The 26,929-nt window shown below is 40.7% G+C and overlaps 1 protein-coding gene across 1 annotated transcript in view; it reads left to right on the top strand.

The window, feature by feature from the left end:
* ANAPC10 (anaphase promoting complex subunit 10) overlaps positions 1–26,929 on the top strand; it is a 344,328-nt gene that overhangs the window by 85,277 nt on the left and 232,122 nt on the right. The window contains exon 4 of the mRNA XM_053703704.1: positions 18,240–18,360. Coding sequence (XP_053559679.1) covers positions 18,240–18,360 — 121 coding nt within the window. The remainder of the gene's footprint in view (positions 1–18,239; positions 18,361–26,929) is intronic.

The raw sequence follows: 26,929 nt of genomic DNA, 5'->3' as shown, positions 1-26,929 counted from the left end.
TTCTCTCATTTGTGGACTACCTACGTCCAAAACGAACACAAGTAAATCAAGTTAAACTACTAAGCCTAAATAAAGTCATAAGCGTACCATCCAAATTCATAACTTACTGGTAATGGGACTTCATACATTTCGACATCAACTACACAAACATCTGGGGCATGGGCGGACCGGGAGCCCTCACTCTTTTCTTCCTTCTTATTATATTTTTTCTTTTTTTTTTCTTTTTTTTTCTCTTTTATTTTATCCTTTCTTCCTTCTTTCCCCTCTCTTTCCTTTTTTAATTATTTCACTATATATGTAAATAAATATCATATCAGTCTTACATATTATCCACAAAACCTACAGTTATTATTGTAAATGGAAAACTGGAGCTGCGCCTCCACCCCCTTGTATCTTTATTTTATATGCACAATAAAACTGTTTAAAAAAAAAAAAAAAAAAAAAAAAAAACCATAAAAATTCTACAAGGTCTTTAATGGAGATAAATGTTTTTACCAACAGTTTCCAAACTGTACCACCTCAATGGAAACAAGGGTGCACGTTCTGTGATTGTGCTACTTTATGGAATGTTTACTATGTTTATTCTGAAAGTGAGACTTAAAGGGACAGGAAACCCCAAAAATGTATTTCATGATTTTCTTCTTAAACGGGGAGAGTCCACAGCTGCATTCATTACTTTTGGGAATTCAAAACCTGGCCACCAGGAGGAGGAAAAGACACCCCAGCCAAAGGCTTAAATACCTCCCCACTCCCCTCATCCCCCAGTCATTCTTTGCCTTTCCTCACAGGAGGTTGGCAGAGAAGTGTTGGAAGATTAAAGGTAGTCTCTTATGGAGGGTAGTACTCTTCGGAATGGGACTGGAGTTTTAAGTAGTCCTGTCAACCTCTCAGTGAGAGCTTGGATGAAAGTTAGAGTCCGGAGATGCAGGGAGAGTCTTTCTGCGAAACTATCCTGACTTATATTAACAACTCCTTAGCAATCAGCGTTGACGAGTTTCGCTGCCTGCTTTGTTCACTCAGGTCCATGTCAGAATCGAGGCTACTATCTGTCAGACTTGAAGGGCCGTGCTCCTGTTCCACGGCGTAGATTCCGGTAAGATCGTTTAATTTTACTTAAGATGTGTGAAGTGTAAAGTAAACAAAGAAGTCAGGCTCTCAGTGGAACTCCTTTATCTTATGGAATCGAGGGTTAATATCTCCTGTGGGGGGGTTATTGAAGAGGGGGGACTTTAATCATGTTTTTTATGTGATTCTGTCTGCTAATGTGTAGTGATATTTGGGCTTGTGGCTATATCGGAACATAACGACCTTTTTTGTCTGGCTGCGCAGCCCTTGTGGCTTTGGTGTGTTTTTAGATGGCCCGCACCTTGTGTACCTTGTGACCGGGTGTGGTCACGTTTCTAGTTACCATTTCCGTATTCCTGACCGGGTGGCCATGGAGAGAGTCTGTTTCGCTAGTTGTCTGGGTCATAGGAGGTGGTGAGTGCTCCAGCCATTGGAGGTGTAAGGTGCCTTTTTTTTTTTCCTATCCATAATCTCTAGTTCTAGTTATGGAGGAGTTTTTGGAGACGGCTGTCCCTGATTCAGATTCTACTTCTTGTAAAGAGTATGAATTGGCCCAGGTAATCCATGTCCATAAGTTATTTTCTGCATGCCGTTTTCAGAGTCCGCCGAGCCATCCGCCCCTGGGGCCCCATATCCCGTATAGTGTGTATCCTAGACCCTTCTTTGGCTATGCAAGCAGGTGTCCCTAATGCCGTTACCCCTCCTACTGAAGGCGGCTTGTTTCCTCCAGAGATTATGGCATGGTTCCGCATTGCCATTTCATTGGTATTGGAGCATTTACATCTTCTAGGGCGGGAGACGTTAGTGAGATTCTGTCCGTGTTCGGTGAACCAGGGCTCGTCAAGCGAGGGATCGTCTGGATCAGATCAGCCCTCTGGGAAGCGGTTGCCTCTAAAACTTTAGGGGCCCAATCCACGGGTCGGGGTCGTCAGTTCCCCCAGCGGAGGTAAGTCTTGCTTTTCGTTATGGACTGGCGCACCTTCGTGTCCGGTTGCCGCATGTTTTGGCAGTGCTGGAGGATCACAGCCCGGAGGGGTTGAGGGGTCCTCGGTCTTCCTCTCCAGGCGGCAAGCTGGGTTAGACATGGGGGGATGAAGTTAATCTTTTTGTTGTCTCCGATTTATCTTTTTCCTTGGGGTATCTTATTCCAGTTCTGAGCTTCGGGAGAATGGGATCTCTGACGGGCTGGCCCTGTCAGTGTAACCATTTTTTTTGGGTGTTCACCTGTGAGTGCTGCCCTCTTTTTCGTTGATCCGGTAGGATGTATTTGTCTTTTTTTGGAAGTTCATGTTTGTTATTCTTTCTCCATTGGGAAACATTTCTTCTCTGGAATTCGATACTAGCGATTTTTTTTGGTCGCTTGGACACTTCTGCGAAAGTTGTATGTTAAGATTTTATATGCATAGTCTTAAGTTTTATCAATCCCTTCTAGGGTTTCAAAATTTCTGTGAACTGGTTCAGTTCTGGAATGCCCTCTGTAGCAGGCTGGTCCTGGCCGGCGCTGGTTTCTGTTCCTTAAGGGTGTATACCATCCACATGGTGCTGGGATATCTGGTTTACCTGGTTGAGTGGTGAGTTTCCTATCATTTTTATATTTATTATTCTTGGGTTCCTCCTTCAGCACAATATATTCCCTTCGTTTATGACGTCAGGCTGGTTTTCATTGCTTCTTTTTGGGTGGGGCATCAAGGGGTTTGTTCAGTCCTCTTGGTTCTGTTCCTGTTTGTTGGGCCTGGACGGATCCTGCTATGAAGCTCTCTGAAGGTCTTTGACCGCGGAGCTAGTTCTCTACATTTCCATTTGGGCTGGAGTTTTAGATGTCTCCTTAACTTGGAGTACCAGGTTGGGGGGGGGGGGGGGGTTATCCCTCCTATGATATGCTTTTATTGATTTACTCTTTTTGAGATTCTTGACCTCGGTGCCTCTTTATAAGGTGCAAGGTGTCTTAGACTTCCTTCTTTACCCTGTCGGGGGATGGTTGGTTGGTCATCAGTTTTAGAGGATCGGGTACTTTTGTCCGCCTTTCTTCCTCATGCTACTTCTCGTCTGCTCCCATGTTTTTAGGGACTATAGAGAATGTGTTGATCTCTTTGGTGGTCCTGGAGCTACCCTTTCTTACATCATATCATTTTATATGTTGGTTTTGGGATATCGATGTTAGTCATCCTGTTGTCCCTTGGTCCTGAGGGGTTACCGGGAGGTGAACCAAGATGGATTGTTGCTGATTTGCAGCCTATGTTGCAGAGGTGTACTTTTTATTGGCAGCTTCTTTGCTGGCGGGTCCTGGAGGGTATTGTCCCTCGAATTTTGGAAAAGTATATTTTCTGTCTCTGGGATGCTTAATGAACGTCCAGTGCCCTAGGGCCTTTGGATGGGCTGTGCTTGCATCTTATAGAGTTCTCTATATGAGGTATTCCTATGGCTCCTCAAGGGTTCCTAGTCTGTGACGACTCCGTTTTCCAGGTGCCCGGTTATTTGGTCTTGGTTAGGATATCTGGCCGGACCTCCTAGTTGGATCCTGAGTGATTCAGCCCTTAAGATTGAGTAATCCGCTTGCTCCTTTGAGCGGAGACTTGAGAAGGGCTTGATGGCTTGTTAGCTGCCTAGCAAGCGGGAAATTGATCTCTTATTCCACTGTTCCACTTTATAGGTGGGCTCGCTTGGCTGTCTGTTCGGCTCCTGGACCGGCTGTTACAGCCGAAGGGGGGGCCTTTCAGTCTGTTCTGTTTTTGCTGTTGATTCGATGACATATGTTCCGTACCTGTGGGTGGGTGAGCAAGTGTCTTTTCATTTCCCTCCCCTTAGGGAGTTATACCATGGTGTCCGTCTAAGGCTCGGAGGGGGGTCCCTTGACCTTGTGGTACAGTCATGTTGATGCAAATTCTGGCATTGTGTTCACACTGTTGTGTCAGTGTGTGGTCTCTCTTTGTCTGGGAGTTCACGTTCCTGTAAGGAAGGAATCTGGGCCTGGGCTCTGGACCCGAGATTATACTACGTTCTGTTCCGGCTTGGTGGTTTAGCATGCCAAACTTGTTACATATGGTCAGGTTTGCCTACCCTTTGTTACTGTTTAGTCCTCTTTTGAGTTCTGGGTAATACAGGGATTTATTTCTTTCTTACATGTAATTGGCCAGAGTCCATGAGCTAGTGACATGGGATATACAATCCTACAAGGAGGGGCAAAGTTTCCCAAACTTCAAAATGCCTATAAATACACCCCTCACCACGCCCACAATTCAGTTTTACAAACTTTGCCTCCTATGGAGATGGTGAAGTAAGTTTGTGCTTAGATTTCTACGTTGATATGCGCTTCTCAGCATTTTGAAGCCTGATTCCTCTGAGTACAGTGAATATCAGAGGGATGTGAAGGGAGTATCACCTATTGAATGCAATGGTTTTCCTCACGGGAGATCTATTTCATAGGTTCTCTGTTATCGGTCTTAGAGATTCATATCCTACCTCCCTTTTCAGATCGACGATATACTCTCATATTCCATTACCTCTACTGATAACCATTCAGTACTGGTTTGGCTATCTGCTATATGTGGATGGGTGTCTTTTGGTAAGTATGTTTTCATTACTTAAGACACTCTCAGCTATGGTTTGGCACTTTATGCATTAATATAAAGTTCTAAATATATGTATTGTACTTATATTTGCCATGAGTCAGGTTTAAGTGTATTTCCTTTTGCAGACTGTCAGTTTCATATCTGGGAATTGCATTTTTCTCTTGTAAGATGTATCGAGTCCACAAATTCATCCATACTTGTGGGATATTCTCCTTCCCTACAGGAAGTGGCAGAGAGAGCACCCACAGCAGAGCTGTCTATATAGCTCCTCCCTTAGCTCCACCCCCCAGTCATTCTCTCTGCCTGCTTAACTGCTAGGAAGGGCAAAATGAGTGTGGTGACAAAAATGTTAGTTTTTATTTTCTCAAGCAAAGTTTTGTTATTTTAAATGGTACCGGTGTGTACTATTTACTCTCTGGCAGAAAAGGGATGAAGATTTCTGCAAGAAGGATGATGATCTTAGCATTTTGTAACTAAGATCCATTGCTGTTCTCACAAGGGCTGAAGAGTACAGGAAAACTTCAGTCGGGGGAACAGTTTGCAGGCTAAACTGCATTAAAGTGACAGTCTAGGCCAAAATAAACTTTCATGATTCAGATAGAGCATGTAATTTTAAACAATTTTCCAATTTACTTTTATCTCCAATTTTGCTTTGTTCTCTTGGTATTCTTAGTTGAAAGCTTAACCTAGGAGGTTCATATGCTAATTTCTTAGACCTTGAAGCCCACCTCTTTCAGATTGCATTTTAACAGTTTTTCACCACTAGAGGGTGTTAGTTCACATATTTCATATTGATAACACTGTGCTCGTGCACGTGAAGTAATCTGGGAGCAGGCACTGATTGGCTAGACTGCAAGTCTGTCAAAAGAACTGAAAAAAGGGGCAGTTTGCAGAGGCTTAGATACAAGATAATCACAGAGGTTAAAAGTATATTATTATAACTGTGTTGGTTATGCAAAACTGGGAAATGGGTAATAAAGGGATTATCTATCTTTTAAAACAATAAAAATTCTGGTGTAGACTGTCCCTTTAAGGTATGTTCAGTTTATTTTTTTCTAGACAGACTGTGTTATTTCTAGAAAAGGCTGGCAATATCCCCATGAGGGAAAGGTAAGCTGTATTCAGTAAAAGAGGAATCCAAGCTTGCATAAAGGGCTCATAGTTACTGGTGACACTAATAGGAAAAAACGTTTTGGTTTAGTTACAAATAAAACGTTTTTTGAGGGACTTTAAGGGGTCTTTGTGGCTTGTTTAAGGGTTATTAACCCACATGGCTAGTTTAAGAAACACTCTGTGTTGTGTTTTAGGCCCCATAACTTTGAGTGAGGTGGAAGGGGCCTATTTTCAGTTGCACTGTTTATTTACCTCTCTTTCTTTTTGGCTGCAAAGCATCATCCGTATGGCTTATGAGACTGCTGGCCAGCAGCCTCCTGAAATAATTACTGCTCATTCTACTAGAGCAGTGGCTTCCACATGGGCTTTTAAAAATGAGGCCTCTGTTGAACAGATTTGTAAGGCGGCGACTTGGTCTTCGCTTCATACTTTTTCCAAATTTTACAAATTCAATTCTTTTGCTTCTTCGGAGGCTATTTTTGGGAAAAAGGTTCTACAAGCAGTGGTGACTTCCGTTTAAGGAACCTGTCTTGTCCCTCCCTTCATCCGTGTCCTAAAGCTTTGGTATTGGTATCCCACAAGTATGGATGAATCCGTGGACTCGATACATCTTACAAGAGAAAACAGAATTTATGCTTACCTGATAAATTTCTCTTGTGATGTATCGAGTCCACGGCCCGCCCTGTCTATTTTAGACAGGTAGTATATTTTTATTTAAAAAACTTCAGTCACCTCTGCACCCTATAGTTTCTCCTTTTTCTTCCTAGCCTTCGGTCGAATGACTGGGGGGTGGAGCTAAGGGAGGAGCTATATAGACAGCTCTGCTGTGGGTGCTCTCTCTGCCACTTCCTGTAGGGAAGGAGAATATCCCACAAGTATGGATGAATCCGTGGACTCGATAGATCTCAAGAGAGAAATTTATCAGGTAAGCATAAATTCTATTTTTAGGGAAAAAAAATTCTTATCTGGGGTATAGTCTTTTTTTCAATTGACTGTTCTTTTTAATTCGCGGGCTAAGTTAGGCTTGTGAGGACGCAAAATGCCAAAGTATATTGCGTCATTTTTGGCGCTATTTTTTTGGCGCAGTTACGTTCGATTATGCAAATTTGTTGTTTCCGGCGTCTTAGTCGACGCCAAGTCCTTTCACAAGGTTGCGTATTTGATGACGCAAGTGTGTCATTTCCGGATGTTGTTAGCGCCCCAAAAAAATCTGTTTGTGTTGTGCGTCATACTTGGCGCCAAAATTTTTCATTATTTAAAACCCCATTACTATATGCCTCTTGCCTTTTTCTCTATCAGAGGGCTATGCTGTTTGCATTTTTTTCCCATTCCTGAAACTGCCATATAAGGAAATTGATCATTTCTTCTACTAGATACGACGAGTCCACGGATTCATCCTTGTGGGATATTATCCTCCTGCTAACAGGAAGTGGCAAAGAGCACCACAGCAGAGCTGTATATATAGCTCCTCCCTTCTCTCAACCCCCAGTCATTCTCTTTGCCCATACTAGTAATAGGAAGAGGTAAAGTGAAAGAGGTGTTAAAATTATAGTTTTTATTTTCTTCAATCAAGACTTTTTTATTTTAAATGGTACCGGTGAGTACTATTTTTCCTCAGGCAGCATATTGAAGAAGATTTCTGCCTGGAGGTTGATGATCTTAGCAGATGTCACTAAGATCCATATAGATTCCCACAGAATGGCTGAGGAGTACTAGAGAAGCTTCAGTGTGGGGAACGTTTTCATTATACAGTTATCTGAGATGTCATCGCAGAAAATGCAGCATGTCTGCAGAAAATATGGGACACATGCAGGAACTGTCAGTGATTTATCTTTGCAGCACTGCTCCACATTAGGCTGTTCTTTTCAAACAGAGCTGTGCTCTTGCTGCATTGTGTACGTTTTTCTTAACAGTGCCTTCAGAGCAAAGTGCTGTTTGAAGTGAACAGTCAAATATGCAGTAGAGCTGCAAAGCAGCAGTGTATTGATTGTTGACTGGCTCTCAGGGATTTTTCCAAACCCGCCCCCCCCCCCAGCCTTTCCCAGTCTGCAAAGCTGTTTTTACTGAATGTAAGACGTTCGTATGAGCAATGAACCTTTTTTAATACTACACTTCTATGTTAGACAAAGAGAAAAGGAAACAAATTTATTCAAGGGAGGGAAGGTGAAAAATGGTAAATTCGGAAGATGGCTGCTTATCTGTGAGCTCTGCCTGAAAGATATACTTTCCGCCAGGATAGCTAACATTGTAGGTGCCATCCAGCACAGAATCTTATTGCACGAAAGAAAGCAAACTCTGCTGGATTGGATTATACTAATATTGGGTCATGCGGAGCTTTGCAGACTGGAACGCTGAGATTTTAGGCGGCCCTCGTGGAGGAAAATCTCGGCACCCCCCCCCCGGGAGACTGGGTATTAGGAGAACAAGCAAATTCTCCTCTCCTATTACACTATTTCATTTAAGCTTTTGTTGTAAGCAGAATGGCGATTTCCTACACAGAGATTCAAGCCCTTTTTGCAGAATTTGAGCATAAAATCTGCAGCAGAATAGATGACATCCTGCTGCGCAATCGATCTATGGTTGTTGCGGTTGATCTTACTAGCACTATCCTGTGTCGATCGCAGTATTGTCCTGACAAGCCTGGGTCCCTCATAGTGGAAGACAGCTGCTCTAACCTGACTGACCAGAATTTAGCTCTATGTGAAGCCCCTTTACCTGTGCTTACGGCAGCCCTTCAAGGCAGAACAAAGAATGATCAAGTATCTCTGGGATCAGACCTTCAACGTGAGGTGACGGTTTCCCTGACCACTGTGCTGCCCATGGGAGACCCTATACTGCTCGGAAACTCTATAAGAGAGAGGGCGGGCATAGCTGCTTTGGGGAACCATTCGCAAAGAGAGCGACTTACCTTGCTGGATCCAGGCTGCGATTGGCAATCTGTTGGTGGATGCAGAGGCAGAGAAGATCGCATGCAAGCTGAGTGCACTGAGCCTCTGCAGATTGCTGCCGTTATAGAGTGCAATGGAGTAACTGGTGATTGTGCGGGGAGACAGTTATTCCCCTTTTCATATACACATACCTCAAGTTTGGTCTGTTTGCTCCATACCTTTGGCGGCTTGCGCTGTGATGATCAGTGTATGCGGCTCACCATGCAGACCCTACTGAGTTTGGAACTTTGGGGAGTCGACGCACAGGTCGGACGGCTTGATCTGCTCGAGGTCTCTAAATACTGCCCAAACGCCAGCATCTTTACAGAAGATCGAGATCTTGAGAGTTATAGCAGGACAGGGGTGGGCTAACTTTCGCTTCATTTGAACGGCTGTGCATAAGTCACATGTATGGGGGACTGCCTTGACATGACATGGCCTCCTGAACCTTGAATGATGGTTGTTTAATGGACCGGATGTGTGAGGTTATATGGAACTTCTATGTCTCATTAACTCTGCTCCACTAATATAAAATGTATGATATGTTTTTTGTTTTTTTTCTAACAGTTCATGCACTCTGCTATTCAGCATAATGTGAATTTCTGAGACTTATTTGGTGGGGTATTTATGTCGGGCTTGTTCCCTATCCTATATAATGCTTAGATAATTGTATAGTTGTCTTAGGTCCCACACCACTATGGTCCTTTATTCAGCCTGTTATTCACTGTTTTGTACAGGCTTTGGTTTGTATCAAGCCTGTCATTAAATTAATCTCTTCTCCTTGGAGTCTTAATTTGGTTTTGAAGGTTTTACAGGCTCCTCTATTTGAGCCTATGCATTCTTTGGACATTAAACTACTTTCTTGGAAAGTGTTGTTCCTTTTGGCCATCTCTTCTGCTAGAAGAGTTTCTGAATTATCTGCTCTTTCTTGGGAATCTCCTTTTCTGATTTTTTATCAGGATAAGGCGGTTTTGCTGACTTCATTTAAATTCTTACCTAAGTTTGTGAATTCTAACAACATTAATAGAGAAATTGTTGTCCCTTCTTCGTGTCCTAATCCTAAGAGCTCTTTGGAGAGATCCTTACATTCTTTGGATGTGGTAAGAGCTTTGAAATATTATGTTGAAGCCACTAAAGATTTCAGGAAGACTTCTAGTCTATTTGTTATCTTTTCTGGTTCTAGGAAAGATCAGAAGGCTTCTGCCGTTTCCTTGGCATCATGGTTAAAGCTTTTGATTCATCAAGCTTATTTGGAGTCGGGTTAAGCCCCGCCTCAGAAAATTACAGCTCATTCTACTAGATCAGTCTCCACTTTGTGGGCTTTTAAGAATGAAGCATCAGTTGATCAGATTTGCAAAGCAGCAACTTGGTCTTCTTTGCATACCTTTACTAAATTCTACCGTTTTGATATATTTGCTTCTTCGGAAGCAGTTTTTGGTAGAAAAGTTCTTCAGGCAGCTGTTTCAGTTTGATTCTTCTGCTTATATTTTAAGTTTTTTCTTTTCATTCATGAGAATAAACTTATATTTTGAGTTGTGGATTAATTTTTTTCAACAGAAAATTACTGTTTTTGTTTTTATCCCTCCCTCTTTAGTGACTCTTGCGTGGAGTTCCACATCTTGGGTATTGCTATCCCATACGTCACTAGCTCATGGACTCTTGCCAATTATATGAAAGAAAACATAATTTATGTAAGAACTTACCTGATAAATTCATTTCTTTCATATTGGCAAGAGTCCATGAGGCCCACCCTTTTTATGGTGGTTATGATTTTTTTGTATAAAGCACAATGATTTCCAAATTCCTTTGTTGATGCTTTTTACTTCTTTCTTTATCACCCAACTACTTGGCTGTTCGTTAAACTGAATTGTGGGTGTGGTGAGGGGTGTATTTATAGGCATTTTGAGGTTTGGGAAACTTTGCCCCTTCTGGTAGGATTGTATATACCATACGTCACTAGCTCATGGACTCTTGCCAATATGAAAGAAATTAATTTATCAGGTAAGTTCTTACATAAATTATGTTTTCCTTATCTTCGGACATGCCAGGCGTTTTTGGTGCTGGGCCTTTGTCTCGAGGAAGTAGCCCATGTAACCTAATGGTGGATTTTTGGTGCTTTGCAACTTGAGTTGTTGGTTTGAATCCAGCTGTGGGCTGGTTTTACTTTTTTGGTCTGAGGCCTATGGATCGGTTGAGTTTTTGACCGTGTTCTTCTCCAAATATTGTGATCTCTCTAGAAGTGGAGATTAGAGGAGTTTTTACTCTATGTTTTTTCATACTTCCCTATTTTTGTAAGGGAGTGAGTTCCTGCACTTTCGAAGGGTTCCCTCTGTGGGAGTCTTCTGGTGCAGTTTCTAACTTGATAGGCTAGTGTTCGTGACTGATGTCTACTAGTCTTGTGTTGTGTGGCAGAGTGGGAGCCTGGGGTTCCATCTGGAGCATGATACGTGCTTATGTTGCTAATTGGCAGTTCTGGGGAATATCTGCTTATTTCGTGATAGCTCTTTCATGAGTGCAGTCTCTTTGGGGGCTTTGTGCTCGGTGGAATCTAGTACCTTTGAGCGGTCTCTATCTGGGCTTTGCTGGATTTAACTGTTGGGCAGTTACTTAGTCCTTTTTGTTCTGCTTGGTACAGCAGTTGTTGGTTGGTTTGGGTAATTTCAGGCTGTGGTGCCCTTCGAATGGGCCGCCTTGTCTATCCGCCCTTTTTTGCATTCAGTGTCCTCTATAGCTTGGGTATTGTTTTCCCAAAAGTAATGAATACAGCTGTGGACTATCCCCGTTTAGGAAGAAAAACTTAAATTATGCTTGCCTGATAATTTTGTTTTCTTCTGACGGGGAGAGTCCACAGCTCCCCTCCCACGTTCTGTTATGGGGGTGGCTATGTTTTTTTGTTTATTCTTCTGGCACCTTTTTTCATCTGATATTTCTCCTACTGTTCCTTGTTCCCTTGGCAGAATCACTGGGGGAAGAGGGAAGTGGGGGAGGTATTTAAGCCTTTGGCTGGGGTGTCTTTGCCTCCTTGTGGTTCAGGTTCTGAATTACCAAAAGTAATGAATGCAGCTGTGGACTCTCCCAGTCAGAAGAAAATAAAATGATCAGGTAAGCATAATTTTAAGTTTTTGTTAGAGCATACAATTTTAAACAACTTTCTAATTTACTTCTATGATCAAATTTGCTTCATTATCCTGTTATCCTTTGCTGAAGGAACAGCATTGCAATACTGGCAGCTAGCTGAACACATCTAGTTAGCCAATCACAAGAGACAAATGTGGTGCAGGCACCAATCAGCAACCAGCTCCTACTAGGATATGTGCGTATTCTTTTTCAACTGGACATACCAAGAGAACAAAGCACATTTGAAAATAGAAGTGAATTATATAAAAATACATTCTCTCTCTGAATCATGCAAGTTTAATTTTGAATTTTATTACAAGACCAGAGACTCATATTTTGCTTTCTTTCCTTTACTACTTAATGGCAGTATTTAAAAGCATATAGAAATAAATAACAAAAACTGTCAACATTTGAAAAAGACAGTACAACAGTATGTAAACCAGTGACCAATAACATAAGAGAACTGGTTAGACAAAAACAAAGTGACCAATCAGCTCCAACATGTAACCTATAAACTGTCCAAATTCAAATACCAACTCCTCTTTCTTTTACTGCTTGCAGATGAGATAAGTATTATTTTATTCTGATAATAAAAGTTTATCTTTTCTGCAGTTAAATTACATTGTATTATTTGAATGTATTTTACATGTTTTGTTATGTTCCGTTTTTTGTTTTAGCCTAGTTCCGCTTTTTAGTTATTTAGTTTATTTATGTTTCTGTCAAAATTCTTTTACCTTACTCTTTATTCCCTTCGTTTTATTTCCGCTAACGTTTATTTGTTCTTTCTTACCCCCTTTTCTCTCTTGCGTATCGTTTTTTCTCCCTGTCTCTGCTCAGATTCCTCCATTTTGTTTGACGTGTCGATGCGCATGCGCACTGGCTTCCTTTGTTTTTTCGCTGCGTCATACACCCGCCCTCTTCTCAGTGCAGCTTATTCTTTGTCCCGGCTAGTCGCAACTTTGTTGCAAGTATATGGGATTTCTTCCAACTCATTCATTTAATGCTCTTAGCGGTCTCTGTCTCCATCTAGTGATTATTTGTCACATTTATTTTTAAAATTCTATGGTTATATTTAAAATTTTTGGTTTTTGCAAATAATTTTATAGTTAAGTTTTGGGTCAATTTTTCCTCATATATTTATTGTCAGGTTTTTTGATAAATTATTTATTTTGTCAAATTTTATTTTAAATTTATTTTTAATAATTATTTATTTATTTTTTCAAAATGTCTCAAATCTCTGAAAATACTTCTCTCAATGCTGAGAATGTACAGCATATGATAGATTCTTCTATGAATTCTATGCTGGAAAAAATTTCATTGTTAATTAATAAATCAAATTCTAAAAAGGCTGTGAAAAGGAAAAGAACAGTTTCCAGCGCTATTACAGCGAGTAAAAAATTGGTGAAAAAATCTCGCCAAATGGCTTCTAGCTCTGTTATTCCTTGCAGGAAAGGAAGCAAAACACCTGCTTTTTCCTCTACTCCCAAGAGGTTACTTATGGGAGAGGCTTTGGCCACAAAAGATAATAAAGACTGTGTTTCCTCTACGGATATTAATTCTGATTCTTCATTGGATTCAGACAATTCTAATGAATTTCTTACTCATATTTCCTCTGAGGATTCTTCGGCTTCTCCGAAGGTCAAAAAATTTAAAAAGTCTTTAAAGAAATCTAAGCACAGTAAGAAAGATGCTGATGAAAAAATTTTTTATGATTGTCTAGGAAATCCTAGGTTTAATGCGGATGAATTACATCATCCTAGATCTGCTGAATGGTGCCCATCTAATGACATAGCAGATTTCATTGATTTTCAATTACGCCAGCCTTTAAAAAGGGACTCAAGGAATAAAATGAGAGCTGAATGTCCCAGACCTATTCTCCCTAATAATGCCTGTTGTACCCCTGAGGTGGATCCTAAGATACTTAAATTTATTGGTTCCTCTGGGTTTAAATTAAAGAAAGGAATGGATAGGGCCTGGAAGATATGCCAGGATAAAATGTTGGACTCTGTAGGTCCTTTATCAAAACTTTTTGACATGGCTGAACAGGCTGTTTATGATAATACTCTAATGGACCCTGTAGTGGTTAGGGAATGGTTACAAAGAATGCTCAGTTTCATCGGAAATGCTAATTCCTCTATGTACACTGAGCGTAGAAGAAATATCTTGAGGAGAATGCGATTTCGCAGTTAACGAGATTCATCCTGATACAAATGGTCTACTTTTTGGAGACACTTTTATTAAGGAGTTAAACTGTTATGTCAACACCTTTTCGAATCTTAATAAAGTAAGAACATCCATGAAGAAAATATTTTATCAGGACCGTTTTTCTGAGCAGGCCGGGAAAGGAAGAGGCCGTTTTCCCGGCCGTCCATCATATCCCAATAGGTCTCAATATTCGAACCAACAGTTTCAATATCAACAGAGACAATTTCAGTACCCATCCTCTTCAGGTTTCTTCCCATCTAGAGGAAGATTCTGGAATCCACGTCTGCAAAGATCCCGTACCCCTCAAGGTAAATCCTTTTCTTCCCTTTCATGTTTCTTCCCTAAACATTATAGGAGGCAGAATGACTCTTTTTGCTCAAAATTGGAATCTTATAACTACAGATCAATGGGTTCTTCAAACAGTTTCAGGTCTTTTTATAGATTTTATTTCTACTCCTTTTCAAAGTTCCCTTCCTCTCCCTATAAAATTCTCAATGTCAGACAGAATTCTGGTTCAAAACGAGATTTCATCTCTCGTTTCAAAACAGGCTATAGAACCAGCTTTGGATCCACAAAGCTGTTTCTTAAGCAATCTTTTTCTCGTAAAAAAGAAGAATGGTCTATATCGTCCGGTAATAAATTTAAGATCCTTAAATTCTTTTGTTGTTTATCAGCATTTCAAAATGGAAGGGATTCATCTTCTCAGAGAATGCCTTTTAGACAACGATTTTTTAGTCAGATTAGATCTGACAGATGCATATCTTACAGTCCCGGTAGCTCAGGAACACAGGAAATTTCTCTCTTTTGTTTGGGAAGGGAAAGTTTGGAATTTTACTTGTATGCCTTTCGGTCTATCTTCAGCTCCTTGGATTTTCACCAAGTTAATGAAGCCAATTATTACTTGGCTTCGTTTGAGAGGTGTTCGTCTTATCATTTATTTAGACGATATTTTAATCATGAATCAGTGTCCTGTCATTTTGAAATCTCAAATTCAGCTTACTATTTATATTTTAGAAAATTTGGGTTTCTTAATCAACATGGAGAAATCTGTTCTCTCTCCAACAAAATCTTTAACCTTTTTAGGATTTCAAATAGACACTGTGAATTCCACTCTCAGCCTTCCCAAAGAAAAAATTGTGAATATCAAGAAAGAAATTTCAAAAACTCTTTCTTTATCTTTAGTTCCCATCAGGACTATAGCCAGAATAGTGGGGTTACTCTCATCCTCTATTCAGGCTATTTTCCCTGCTCCTCTTCATTACAGGGAACTTCAACGTTTAAAAATTTGTCATCTTCAGAAAGGTCTTTCCTATTCTCATTTGATTCAATTATCTACAGAAGCCAAAGAAGAACTTTCGTGGTGGCTCTCTCACATAGAAGCTTGGAACGGGAGAGCCATTTTCGGGAAAGCTCCAGATTTAATTATAGAATCCGACGCCAGTCGCTCGGGCTGGGGAGCTCGTTGCGGTCCTTCTATCACGGGCGGAAAATGGTCTTCAGAAGAAAAACGTTTTCATATCAATTGCTTAGAACTTTTGGCAGGCTCTTTTGCAGTCAAGAGTTTTGTCAAAGGTTCTTTTCCTGTGTCCATTTTACTCAGAATGGACAATATTTCTGCTGTTCGTTATTTGAATCGTCTCGGTGGTACAAAATCGAGAGATTTATCAATTATTACGAAAGATTTCATTCATCTTTGCTTGGACAGAAATATTTCTGTCAAAGCGGAATATATTCCAGGTTTATCCAACGTGGCGGCAGATTGGGGTTCTCGGTATCTGACAGACTCCAGCGATTGGAAACTTCATTATCAAGTGTTTCAATCACTTCAGTCTCTCAGAGGACCCTTTTCGATAGATCTATTCGCTTCGAGACTGAACTTTCAGATTCACCCTTATTTCAGCTGGCGTCCGGATCCAGATGCTCTAGCGATAGATGCATTTCTCCATCCGTGGCCTCGTCAGTCAGCTTATGCGTTTCCTCCGTTCTCCATGATTCAGAGAACAATTTCAGTAGTCCGACGGGATCTTCTTTCAATTCTCCTAATCACTCCCCTGTGGCCATCTCAACCTTGGTACCCTTCTCTTCTAGAGTTATCTGTCAACCATCCAGTTCTGCTTCCAATTTTTCCTCTTCTATTGTCAGATCCAGAAGGTCTTCCTCACGACCTTATCCTCCAAGGATCTCTTCGTCTCATAGCCTGGTCAATTTCGGGCTTACATCATCTCTCCAGGGATTATCACAACAAGCTAAAGATCTTCTCCAAGACTCTTTGGCCCCTGGAACCAAAAAATGTTATTTTTCCGCATGGACCAGATGGTCTGGCTGGTGCTTGGAGAGAGGTTTGGATCCCCTTTCAGTTGATGTAACTTTTATTATTAATTTTCTTACATCTCTTTTTGAAGCAGGTTTAGCTTATAGAACTATTAATGTTTCTAGATCAGCTATTTCAGCTAAACATTCTTTTATTAATAATTTTCCAGCAGGTCAACGCCCTTTAATTTGTAAATTAATGAAAGCTATAAAACTTAAAAGACCTCCTGCTCCTAAATATTCTTCCTTCTGGGATGTAGATCTTGTTTTTTCTCTTTTTAAATCCTGGCCTTCTAATGAATCTTTATCTCTTAAACAACTTTCTACAAAACTTGCTACTCTTTTATGTTTAATTTCTTTTCGCAGAGTTTCAGATGTTAAAGCTTTAGACTTTAATTCTAAACGTTTCTCTCCTGAAGGTGTTACTTTCTTTATTTCTAAAAGAACTAAATCTTTTTCAACTTCTATTTTTTATCCTTACTTACATAATGAACCCTTTCTCTGTGTGGTTTTGTGTTTAAAAGAGTATGAACGTAGAACTTCTGTTTTTCGTACTTCTTCTTCTAACCAACTTTTGTTATCTTTTGTCCCTCCTCATTTACCTGTTTCTTCTATTTCTATTGCCAGATGGGTTAAATGGGTTATGAGTGAAGCAGGTATTGATTTATCCTTTTCCGCTCACTCTGTTAGAGGATCAGCCGCTTCTAAAGCATTTTTGAAAGCTGCTACCCTTCAACAAATTTTGGATGCAGCTGACTGGTCTTCAGATTCAGTTTTTAAACAATTTTATTTTAAACCCATTGAACACGCCTCGCTTAATTTATTTTGTTAGTTGCTTTAAACTAGCAAAATATGAGTCTCTGGTCTTGTAATAAAATTCGGATTATCCTAAATTATGAAGGTATAATCTAGATTTTATTAAAGACACAGAGACGAGTATTTTCCCACCTCTCTCTTTTTTCTTTATTTCCCTCCCTTTTATATGTATTAATATTTTAATTCTTTTCATTATATATTTATTCTAGTTACCAATCCTTAAACAGGATACCATCTTGGATAATTTTATTCCCTCTCATTTAAATGATTGGTCATCTCATCTATCAAGTTCTTCTCATCCTTCACAAAAGTCAAGTTTGTGGTGTTCTTACTCCCATCGTTGGAAATCTTACCGTTGGATGGTCAACATCTCCTGGATTATTTTCTTCAGTCTTCTTTGTTTCCTGTTTTGTTGCTGTTTTGTGATCATCATGAACTGGTTCCTTCCTTCATCTGATTACAAGAAAGAGGAGTTGGTATTTGAATTTGGACAGTTTATAGGTTACATGTTGGAGCTGATTGGTCACTTTGTTTTTGTCTAACCAGTTCTCTTATGTTATTGGTCACTGGTTTACATACTGTTGTACTGTCTTTTTCAAATGTTGACAGTTTTTGTTATTTATTTCTATATGCTTTTAAATACTGCCATTAAGTAGTAAAGGAAAGAAAGCAAAATACTCGTCTCTGTGTCTTTAATAAAATCTAGATTATACCTTCATAACTTAGGATAATCCGAATTTCCTATCCCTTTTAAATACACTGTCAGAAATTGCTTCTAACTGGTCTATAGTCATCTGAAAACAATCATGCAATATTTTGGATCGTGTGTCTACATAATAGCTTATACGATTGTAAGAATACTACTGCACAATGTTTTACCAAAATGTATTCTTTTATTGGATACTATTAATATAATTGTAGATGGCAGTGATCCTTTAAGAGTCAGCTGACTCTAAAATCTTTGAGACGTTCTGCAGCAAAAATGTGTATAGTTATCAATAGTATCCAGATGGTAACCAGTCATTTATGATAAACAATACAAATATTGGTACAATGGACATTTTAGAAGAGCTTTGAATTTGGTTGGTTCAATGTATACTTTTATTTCTGCTTGTAGAAGAAAGACGACCGTGAAAGCTTTATGCATTTATGCAGATTACAAGTCCGATGAGAGCTACACACCAAGCAAAATCTCAGTCAGGGTGGGAAATAACTTTCACAATCTCCAAGAAATTCGAGTAAGTTGGTTTACATTGCTTTTTTTTTTCTTCCGCTTTAAAAACAGCATGTTTAGCAGTCCAGGAGAGCTAAATACATTTTTTTAATATTTGTATTTCTGAACGGACAATATACCTATTGGATTTATATGAGGTTGTGATTTTCTGTCATTTCAAATATTTGAAATGATGTATGTTTGTGTATTTTATATTATTTATTTTATATATTTTTATTGAGATATTTAATTAAGCATTACAAGCATTATGCAGAGTACTTGCCACAACATATTACAGTAACAAAAAGAACATTACAAGGGATATCAGTGTTTCCTTCTTAATATGAGGAGAGTCCACAGCTTCATTAATTACTTGTGGGACTATAGAACCTGGTCACCAGGAGGAGGCAAAGACTCCCCAGCCAAAGGCTTAAATACCTCCCCCACTCCCCTGATACCCAAGTCATTCTTTGCCTTTCGTCACAGGAGGATGGCAGAGAAGTGTCCGAAGATTCGGAGTAGTATCTTATGGAGGGTAGTACCCTTCATTATGGGACTGGAGTTTTAAGTAGTCTTATCAGCCTCTCAGTGAGAGCATTGACGAATGTTAGGGTCTGGAGATGCAGGGAGAGTCTTTCTGCAAAATCATCCAGACTCGTATTAACAGCTCCTAAGCAATCTGTGTTGACAAGTTTCACTGTCTGCTTCTATTACTCAAGTCCATGTCAGGTGCGATGCTACAAGACTGTCAAACTTGAGAGGCTGTGTGTCTGTTCCACGGCGTTGATTCCAGTAAGATTGTTTAATTTTATACTGTATGATAACACAAGAAGACAGGGTTACAGGTGTGACTCCTTTTATCTGTATTGAATCAAAGGTTAATATCTCCGGAAGGAATTATTGAACAGGGGGGATTTACACATAATTTGCTTTATTATGTTTTATGCTGCGATATGTGTGAGATGTGGCTCAGGCAGATGTTGAAACATTCAGGTTTTACTTTAATTTTGGATAACTGCGCGGCCTGCTAGGTTTGGGGCGTTTATTCCAGGAGCAGCGGCGGTCCTGCATGGCACACCACGTGACCGGGTGTGGTCTCATTGATTTCCTCTTTCCTGACCGTGTGCTTTACAGGAGACAAAGCGGTTTCTCTGTGGGGCCTGGGTCATAGGAGGGGGTGAGTGCCCCAGCCATTGGGGGTATAAAGGTGCCATTTATCTTTGTCTATAGTCTATCTTAAAAGTGCAATCTATGGAAGACTCTGATATGTTAGAGGGTACTCCCTCTTTACCTAAATCTAATACATGTTTTTATTGTGAGGAGGCTACGGTATACCCATCTGCTCAATTATGTTCCACATGCATTGATAAAGTACTTATATCTAAGAAAACCAAGATGTTTAGTACCACTGAGCTGTCCACCTCTGAGGGGTCTCCGTCCTGTGAGGTGCGTTCCCTGCTGTCATCTCCTATTACACATGCAGCTTCCCATTGCATTGCTAATCTTCCTTCGGGAGGAGCCCTCTTACCGCCAGACTTTACTGAACAGCTACAAACGGCAGTGTCTGCGGTCTTCAGTGCTTTACCTCGCCCTGCTAAGCGCAATCGAAAAGGTCAAATATTGCTATCCTTCCCAGGGGTCATCTACCAACTTGTTGGATTTATCTGATACTAGATTATCCGCTGACAAGGTCGCCTCTGATACTTGATGCTCTTTCTGGGTCGGAATCTGCTGCCTCTAAACCTCCGGCTGCAGAGGAACCAGACTTTAGATTTAGGTTTGAACATTTACGCTTTCTGCTACAAGAAGTGTTGGCTACTTTGGAGGTTCCAGAACCAAAATTACCCGGGGAACCTGCTGTTCCTAAACTTGATAAGGTTTATGAGGACAGGGTGGTGCCACAGACTTTCTCGGTTCCTGTAAAGATGGCAAATATTATTAAGAATGAATGGGAGAGACTTGGATCTTTTTTTCCCCCCTTCTTCCTTTAAGAAATTGTTCCCGGTTCCGGACTCTCAATTAGAGTTGTGGGGTTCCGTTCCTAAGGTGGATAGAGCTATCTCCACGCTTGCTAAGGGCACTACTATCCCGCTTGAGGATAGTTCGTCGTTTAAGGAGCCCATAGATAAGAAGCTAGAAACTCTGTTAATTAAGATGTTTTAGCACACAGGGTATTTGTTTCAACCTGCAGCGGTGGTTGCTGCAGTGGCTGGAGCTGCTACCTATTGGTGCGACTCTCTATCGGAGATGATCGAGGTGGAAACTCCCCTTGACGAAATCCAGGAAAGAATTAAGGCCTTAAGGGTCGCTAATTCTTTTATCTGTGATGCAAATATGTAGATCATTCGCCTGAATGCCAAGACATCAGGTTGTTCTGTTCTAGCCCGTAGAGCACTCTGGCTGAAGTCTTGGTCTGCGGACATGACTTCAAAATTTAGATTACTTTCCCTTCCATTTAAGGGGAAGATTCTTTTTGGTCAAGGCCTGGACTCAATCATATCTACGGTCACTGGGGGGCAAAAGTATTAATTTACAAGTCCCATTATCAGTGATGGAGAGAATGCTGCATTGAGGATAAACCCCCGAGTGCCAAGTGGCAAGTTTTCAAATGTTGCGAATATATCAAAAGGGGGCACTCAACTTTCATAGGTATGATTTGGTATATGCGAGGTATTTCAATTTAATAAACTAACAAGACTAAACTAAACCTCTTTAAGCAAAGATGAAATAAAACAAAAACAATAATAACTTTGCAGAATACTACAATATGCTATCATGTTAATATAAAGGGGTAAAAAGATATTACATCTTAAAATGAGGAGGCCGATACATATAGTGGTAAACTATTTCAGTAGCTACTTCTAGGTGTTTTCAAAACTACTACATCAGCCAGGATATTCGCCGCTAAGCTTGGAAGGTGATTTATGATATTAAACACTTAGCCTGCATCAGCAATGTAATATAATAAGGGAGATAAGCCTGATGTAGGCCGTGTTATCAACGCCTGCTTTTTGAGGATATATGACGCACTTGTATTGCCTTTATGTGAGGATAGACAAAACTGAAAATATGGACGAGTCAAAAGACACTTAATTCATATGTAGTGTGATGGTATATTATGAAGTATGGTGGAGAAAACACTGTATTGTAGTGTGAGTATACACCGGGACATGACAAGTAGATAAAGCTTAAGCAGCAATTTAGTTTTCAGTCCATTGGGTTTTAGGGTATTTATCTATAGGTGTTAAACCTAGACGTCTGGTGCTAATCTCGCCTCTGCAACCATTGTATACTATAGTATAATGAAATATTATAGTGGGCAGAGCCTGCTTAATATTCTAAACATGTAAAAGGCTCTAAACAGAATACATATTACCCGCAAACCTTAGGCACAGAGAAACAATCAGGCATACCAAGAAATATGAACATGGAGCTAATTAGTAAAATACTATTTTGTTATGGATATATTAGAGTTTTAGAACGGTTAAGAGATCTGAACCTAAGCATTAAATGTTCCACCTCGGTGGCCAGGTATTGAGACGTCCTGATCCTGGACTGTCAACGGGATGGTTAATGCACAGTAAATTTGCGTTTTCCTCAATTTGCATCATGGTGAGTTTCATCCGTCGCCTAGGTTCCATTGCTGGCAAGTTTTCAGATGTTTCTGACCCCAACTCCGTAGAGATCGAGGCAAGCCCCGACAAACTATTCGTCAGCAGCTGTAAAGTCCATTCTGAATCCAAGCTGCCACAGTCTATCTCCCGGGATATGCCATAGTGAGCAAAGAAAAGGCCCTTAGCTGTATCTTCGGGCCGAGGCAAAGTGTTTGCGCTGTGAGCAGATGATCCAGGCTCTCCTGCAGATCATAGAGAGGCGCCGGTCCGTCGATTCCCTCCACGGACAAGAGGCGATCTTCCAAAAGGTCAGCCATCAATCCGTTATCCGATACTTCACACGTTGAGGTAGGTGTCCAGGGATTGTCGGTGTTTAGAAGTTGCGGTCTTAAAGTAGTGTAGCTGTGATGCAAATTAGTTGGAGCCTCTTCAAGAAAACAAGAACGCCTGTTGTCTTGCACTAATTGTATTAGGTCCATTTTTGGTGCAAGGGTTGCAAGTAGCTTTAGGACGATATCCCTTTCTGTTTCCATTGCCTCGTGGATGGCAGAGATAGATACAGTTCGTTATACTATTTCAATACTCCAAATGCCTTCCGGGGTAGAAGTGATCTGATTCCTTCTATCTACTGGAGTTTCCCGGACACTTATTTGTCAAGGGAGAGGTAGATGGCAAGAGAAAAAGGCTGCAAATTTGCTATTTAAATAAGGGTTTCTTCAGAGCAAAAGAGTCTTGCAGCCATCTTGGAGTGCCACCCACCGGAAGTCCATTGCACAAGTTTACAGGATTGGTTTCAAATCTCATCCACCCATGGGGCAGATTCCTCATATCAAACCTTTCTTCAAGACCAGAAAAACTAGAAGCTTTTCTAGGGTGAGTGAGGGATCTCTCCTCCCTGGGAGGTATTGTGCCGGTACCTCTAGCAGAGAGAGGTCTGGGGTACTACTCAAACCTTTTTGTGGTCCCAAAGAAGGACGGTATGTTTCGCCCGATTCTGGACCTAAAGTACTTAAACAGGTTTCTGTCGGTCCCATCGTTCAAGATGGAGACGATAAGGTCCATTCTGCCCTTAGTTGAAGAGGGACAGTTTATGACTACAATAGACTTGAAGGATGCTTACCTTCATGTGCCAATACACAAGGATCACTTCATTGCTATTATCAATTTTTCTTTGTTCTCTTGCTATCTTTATTTATAAAGCAGGAATGGGATGCATAGGAGCCGGACCATTTTTGGTTGAGAACTTGGGTTATGTTTGCTTATTGGTGGGTAAATGTAAGCCTCCAATAAGCAAGCGCTATCCATGGTGTTGAACCTAAAATGGGCTGGCTGCTAAGATTTGAATTCCTGCTTTTAAAATAAAGATAGCAAGAGAACGAAGAAAAATTGATAATAGGAGTAAATTAGAAAGTTGCTTAAAATGCCATGTTCTATCTGAATCATGAAAGAAAAAAAATTAGATTGTGTCCCTTTAAGATTCGCGTTTCTGGACCAGCACTTTCAGTTTGTTGCTCTACCATTTGGTCTAGCTACTGCCCCAAGAGTCTTTATAAAGGTTCTGCGGGCCCTGTTCGCGGTGGCGAGATCCAGAGGTATTACAGTAGCGTCATACTTACACAACATCCTGGTTCAGGCTCCGTCCTGTCGGCTGGCAGAGAACCATTCAAGAGCTCTTCTACTTTTTCTTCGATCTCATGGATGGAAGATAAACTTAGAAAAGAGTTCTCTGGTTCCCAGTACCAGGGTGGCATTTTTGGTTACGATAATAGATTCCATATCCATGAGAATATTTATTACAGACCAGAGACATTGCAAAATTACTTCCAATTGTCTTGCCCTCCAGACCTCCTTAAGGTCCTCTGTGGCCCGGTGTATGGAGGTAATTGGACTCATGGTGTCCAGCATAGCTGTCATCCCATTCACCAGATTCCATCTCAGGCCTCTTCAGCTGGGCATGCTGAGGCAGTGGAACGGCGACCACTCAGATCTGTCTCAACAGATTTCTCTGGACAACAGATCGAGAGAATCGCTCTCTTGGTGGCTCTGTCCAGATCACCTGTCCCAAGGGACATCCTTCTTGAGACCATCCTGGGAGATTGTGACTACGGACGCAAGTCTATCAGGATGGGGAGCTGTTTGGGGTACCAGGAAGGCACAGGGCCGGTGGATTCGAGAGGAATCTCTCCTCTCGATCAACATTTTGGAACTTCGAGCGATCCTCAATGCTCTGAAGGCTTGGCCACTTCTGGGTTTGTCCCAGTTTATCAGATTCCAATCAGACAACATAACCTTGGTGGCTTACATCAACCATCAGGGGGGAACAAGGAGCTCCCTAGCAATGAGGGAAGTATCTCGGATTCTGGAATGGGTGGTGTCCCACAGCTGCTTGCTGTCAGCGATCCACATTCCGGGTGTGGACATCTGGGAAGCGGATTTTCTCAGCAGACAATAGTTTCATCCGGGGGAATGGTCTCTCCGTCCCTAGGTGTTTGCAGAGATTTGCAACAGATGTGTGAAGAGCGTGGATTCCCCTGGCATAAGGTCAAGGTGTCCAAGATTCTTTCCTTTCTCCAAGATGGTTTGGAGAAGGGACTTGCCGCTAGTTCCTTAAAGGACAGATTTCGGCTCTGTCTGTGTTATGGCACAAGAGACTCGCTGAGCTTCCTAATGTATAGTCTTTTGTTCAGGCTCTGTCTAGAATCAGGCCTGTGTTTAGACCTACCGCTTCTCCTTGGAGCTTAAATCTAGTTCTTAAAGTTTTGCAGAAGGCTCCGTTTGAGTCTATGCATTCGGTTAACATTAAATTACTGTTGTCGAAGGTCCTTTTTCTTCTGGCTATTGCTTCGGCACACAGAGTCTCTGAGATGGCTCCCTTGCAATGTGACCCTCCTTACCTGGTTTTTCATGCTGATAAGCTGTTCTTTGTACTGGGTTGGGTTTTCTCCCTAAGGTTGTGTCTGATCGCAACATAAATCAGGAGATTGTGGTTCCTTCCTTGTGTCCCAATCCTTCTTCTTCGAAGGAACGATTACTTCATAATTTGGATGTGGTTCGGGCTTTGAAATTCTATCTTCAGGCTACGAAAGAATTTAGACAGACTTCGTCCTTGTTTGTTGTCTATTCTGGGAAGCGTAGAGGGCAGAAGGCTTCTTCCACTTCCCTATCTTTTTGGTTGAGGAGCATTATTCGCTTGGCATATGAATCAGTGGGTCATAAGCCTCCTCAGAGGATTATGGCTCATTCAACTAGAGCTGTGGCTTAGTCTTGGGCCTTCAAGAATGAGGCCTTTATGGAGCAGATTTGTAGGACGGCTACCTGGTCCTCCTTACATACCTTTTAAAATATTTACAAATTTTACGTTTTTGCTTCGGCTGAAGCAGCTTTTTGGGAGACAGGTTTTGCAGGCTGTGGTGCCCTCAGAATAGGGTCTGCCTCTCTTTTTACCCTCCCATTTTTCGTTCAGTGTCCTCTAGAGCTTGGTTATATATTTCCCACAAGTAATGAATGAAGCTGTGGACTCTCCTCATATTAAGAAGGAAAACATAAATTATGCTTATCAGATAATTTCCTTTCCTTCTGTATGGGGAGAGTCCTCGGCCCACGCCCATTTGCTCCGTTGGGTGGACCTAAATTTTTGTTATTCTTCTGGCATCTTTTATACCCTGATATTTCTTCTACTGTTCCTTGTTCCCTCTGCAAAATGACTGGGGGATAAGAGGAGTGGGGGAGGTATTTAAGCCTTTGGCTGGGGTGTCTTTCCCTCCTCCTGGTGGCCAGGTTCTGTATTCCCACAAGTAATGAATAAAGCTGTGGACTCTCCTCATACAGAAGGAAAGGAATTATTTGGTAAGCATAATTTATGTTTTTAAACAATTTACATGTAAACTAATAATTTAGCATTGTACTGGAACATTCCAGCTAAGAAATAATATATCTGTTTTCCGCCTTCTTTTGGTGAAAATGTGCCACATTTGGACCTCCTTACACATCCTAATCTTCCAACATCAGGAAGGATATATATATATATATATACACACACACACACACACACACACACACACACACACACACACACAAAATAGGTAATTACTAGAACTAATATAATAAACAAAGATCTGCCACAAGGAAAAGAAAGAACATGAATACAAACACGATTTTATACGTAAGTTCAGTATGGAATGTGCAAATGACTGAGTGAGCATCAGAGCAATCTTTTTTTTTTTTTTTTGAAGAGGTCCACTATTGAGAGTTTAATGATAATAAATAATATAATCATTAGGGGCTAGCTAGCTTTAAGAGTCTAATGTTTTTAGGGCATTTTTCCGCTGTACAAACAACTTTGCATAGCCTAAAGTTTAAAGACCAACCCCTACTAAACTGGCAGACCATATTGTTGTGGCTTTCTCCCAATGACCTTAGAGTAATACCATATAAATAATCTGCAGCATATGTGTTTTATATAGCACACAGAACTTAAAGGGCCACTAAACCCAAAATCTTTCTTTCATGATTCAGATAGAACATACAAATTTACACAACATTACAATTTACTTCTATTATTTATTTTGCTTCATTTTTGAGATATCCGTATTTGAAGAAAAAGCAATGCACATGGGTGAGCCAATCACATGAGACTTCTATGTGCAGCAACCAATCAGCAGCTACTGAGCATATCTAGATATGCTTTTCAGCAAAGAATATCAAGAGAATAAAACAAATTAGATAATAGAAGTAAATTAGAAAGATGTTTAAAAATGCATTCTCTTTCTAAATCATGAAAGAAAAAATGTGGGTATCATGGCCCTTTAAGCTTCTATTCTCTGCTACTACATCTTGTTTTAAAACAGTGAACAAATGTTCAGGATATAAATCTGGGGCTCTGACCACGACTATAAAGAGAAAATGTCATATCTTGCATCTAGTTCAGCAGACCTAGCCAGTTAAATCACTCAAATAGATGTTACTTAGATAGTAGGTAAA

This window comes from Bombina bombina, chromosome 2, assembly GCF_027579735.1.
Source record: "Bombina bombina isolate aBomBom1 chromosome 2, aBomBom1.pri, whole genome shotgun sequence".
NCBI lineage: Eukaryota > Metazoa > Chordata > Amphibia > Anura > Bombinatoridae > Bombina > Bombina bombina.
Note: the sequence above shows the minus strand (reverse complement) of the source record. Positions and strands in the feature narration are given on the sequence as shown.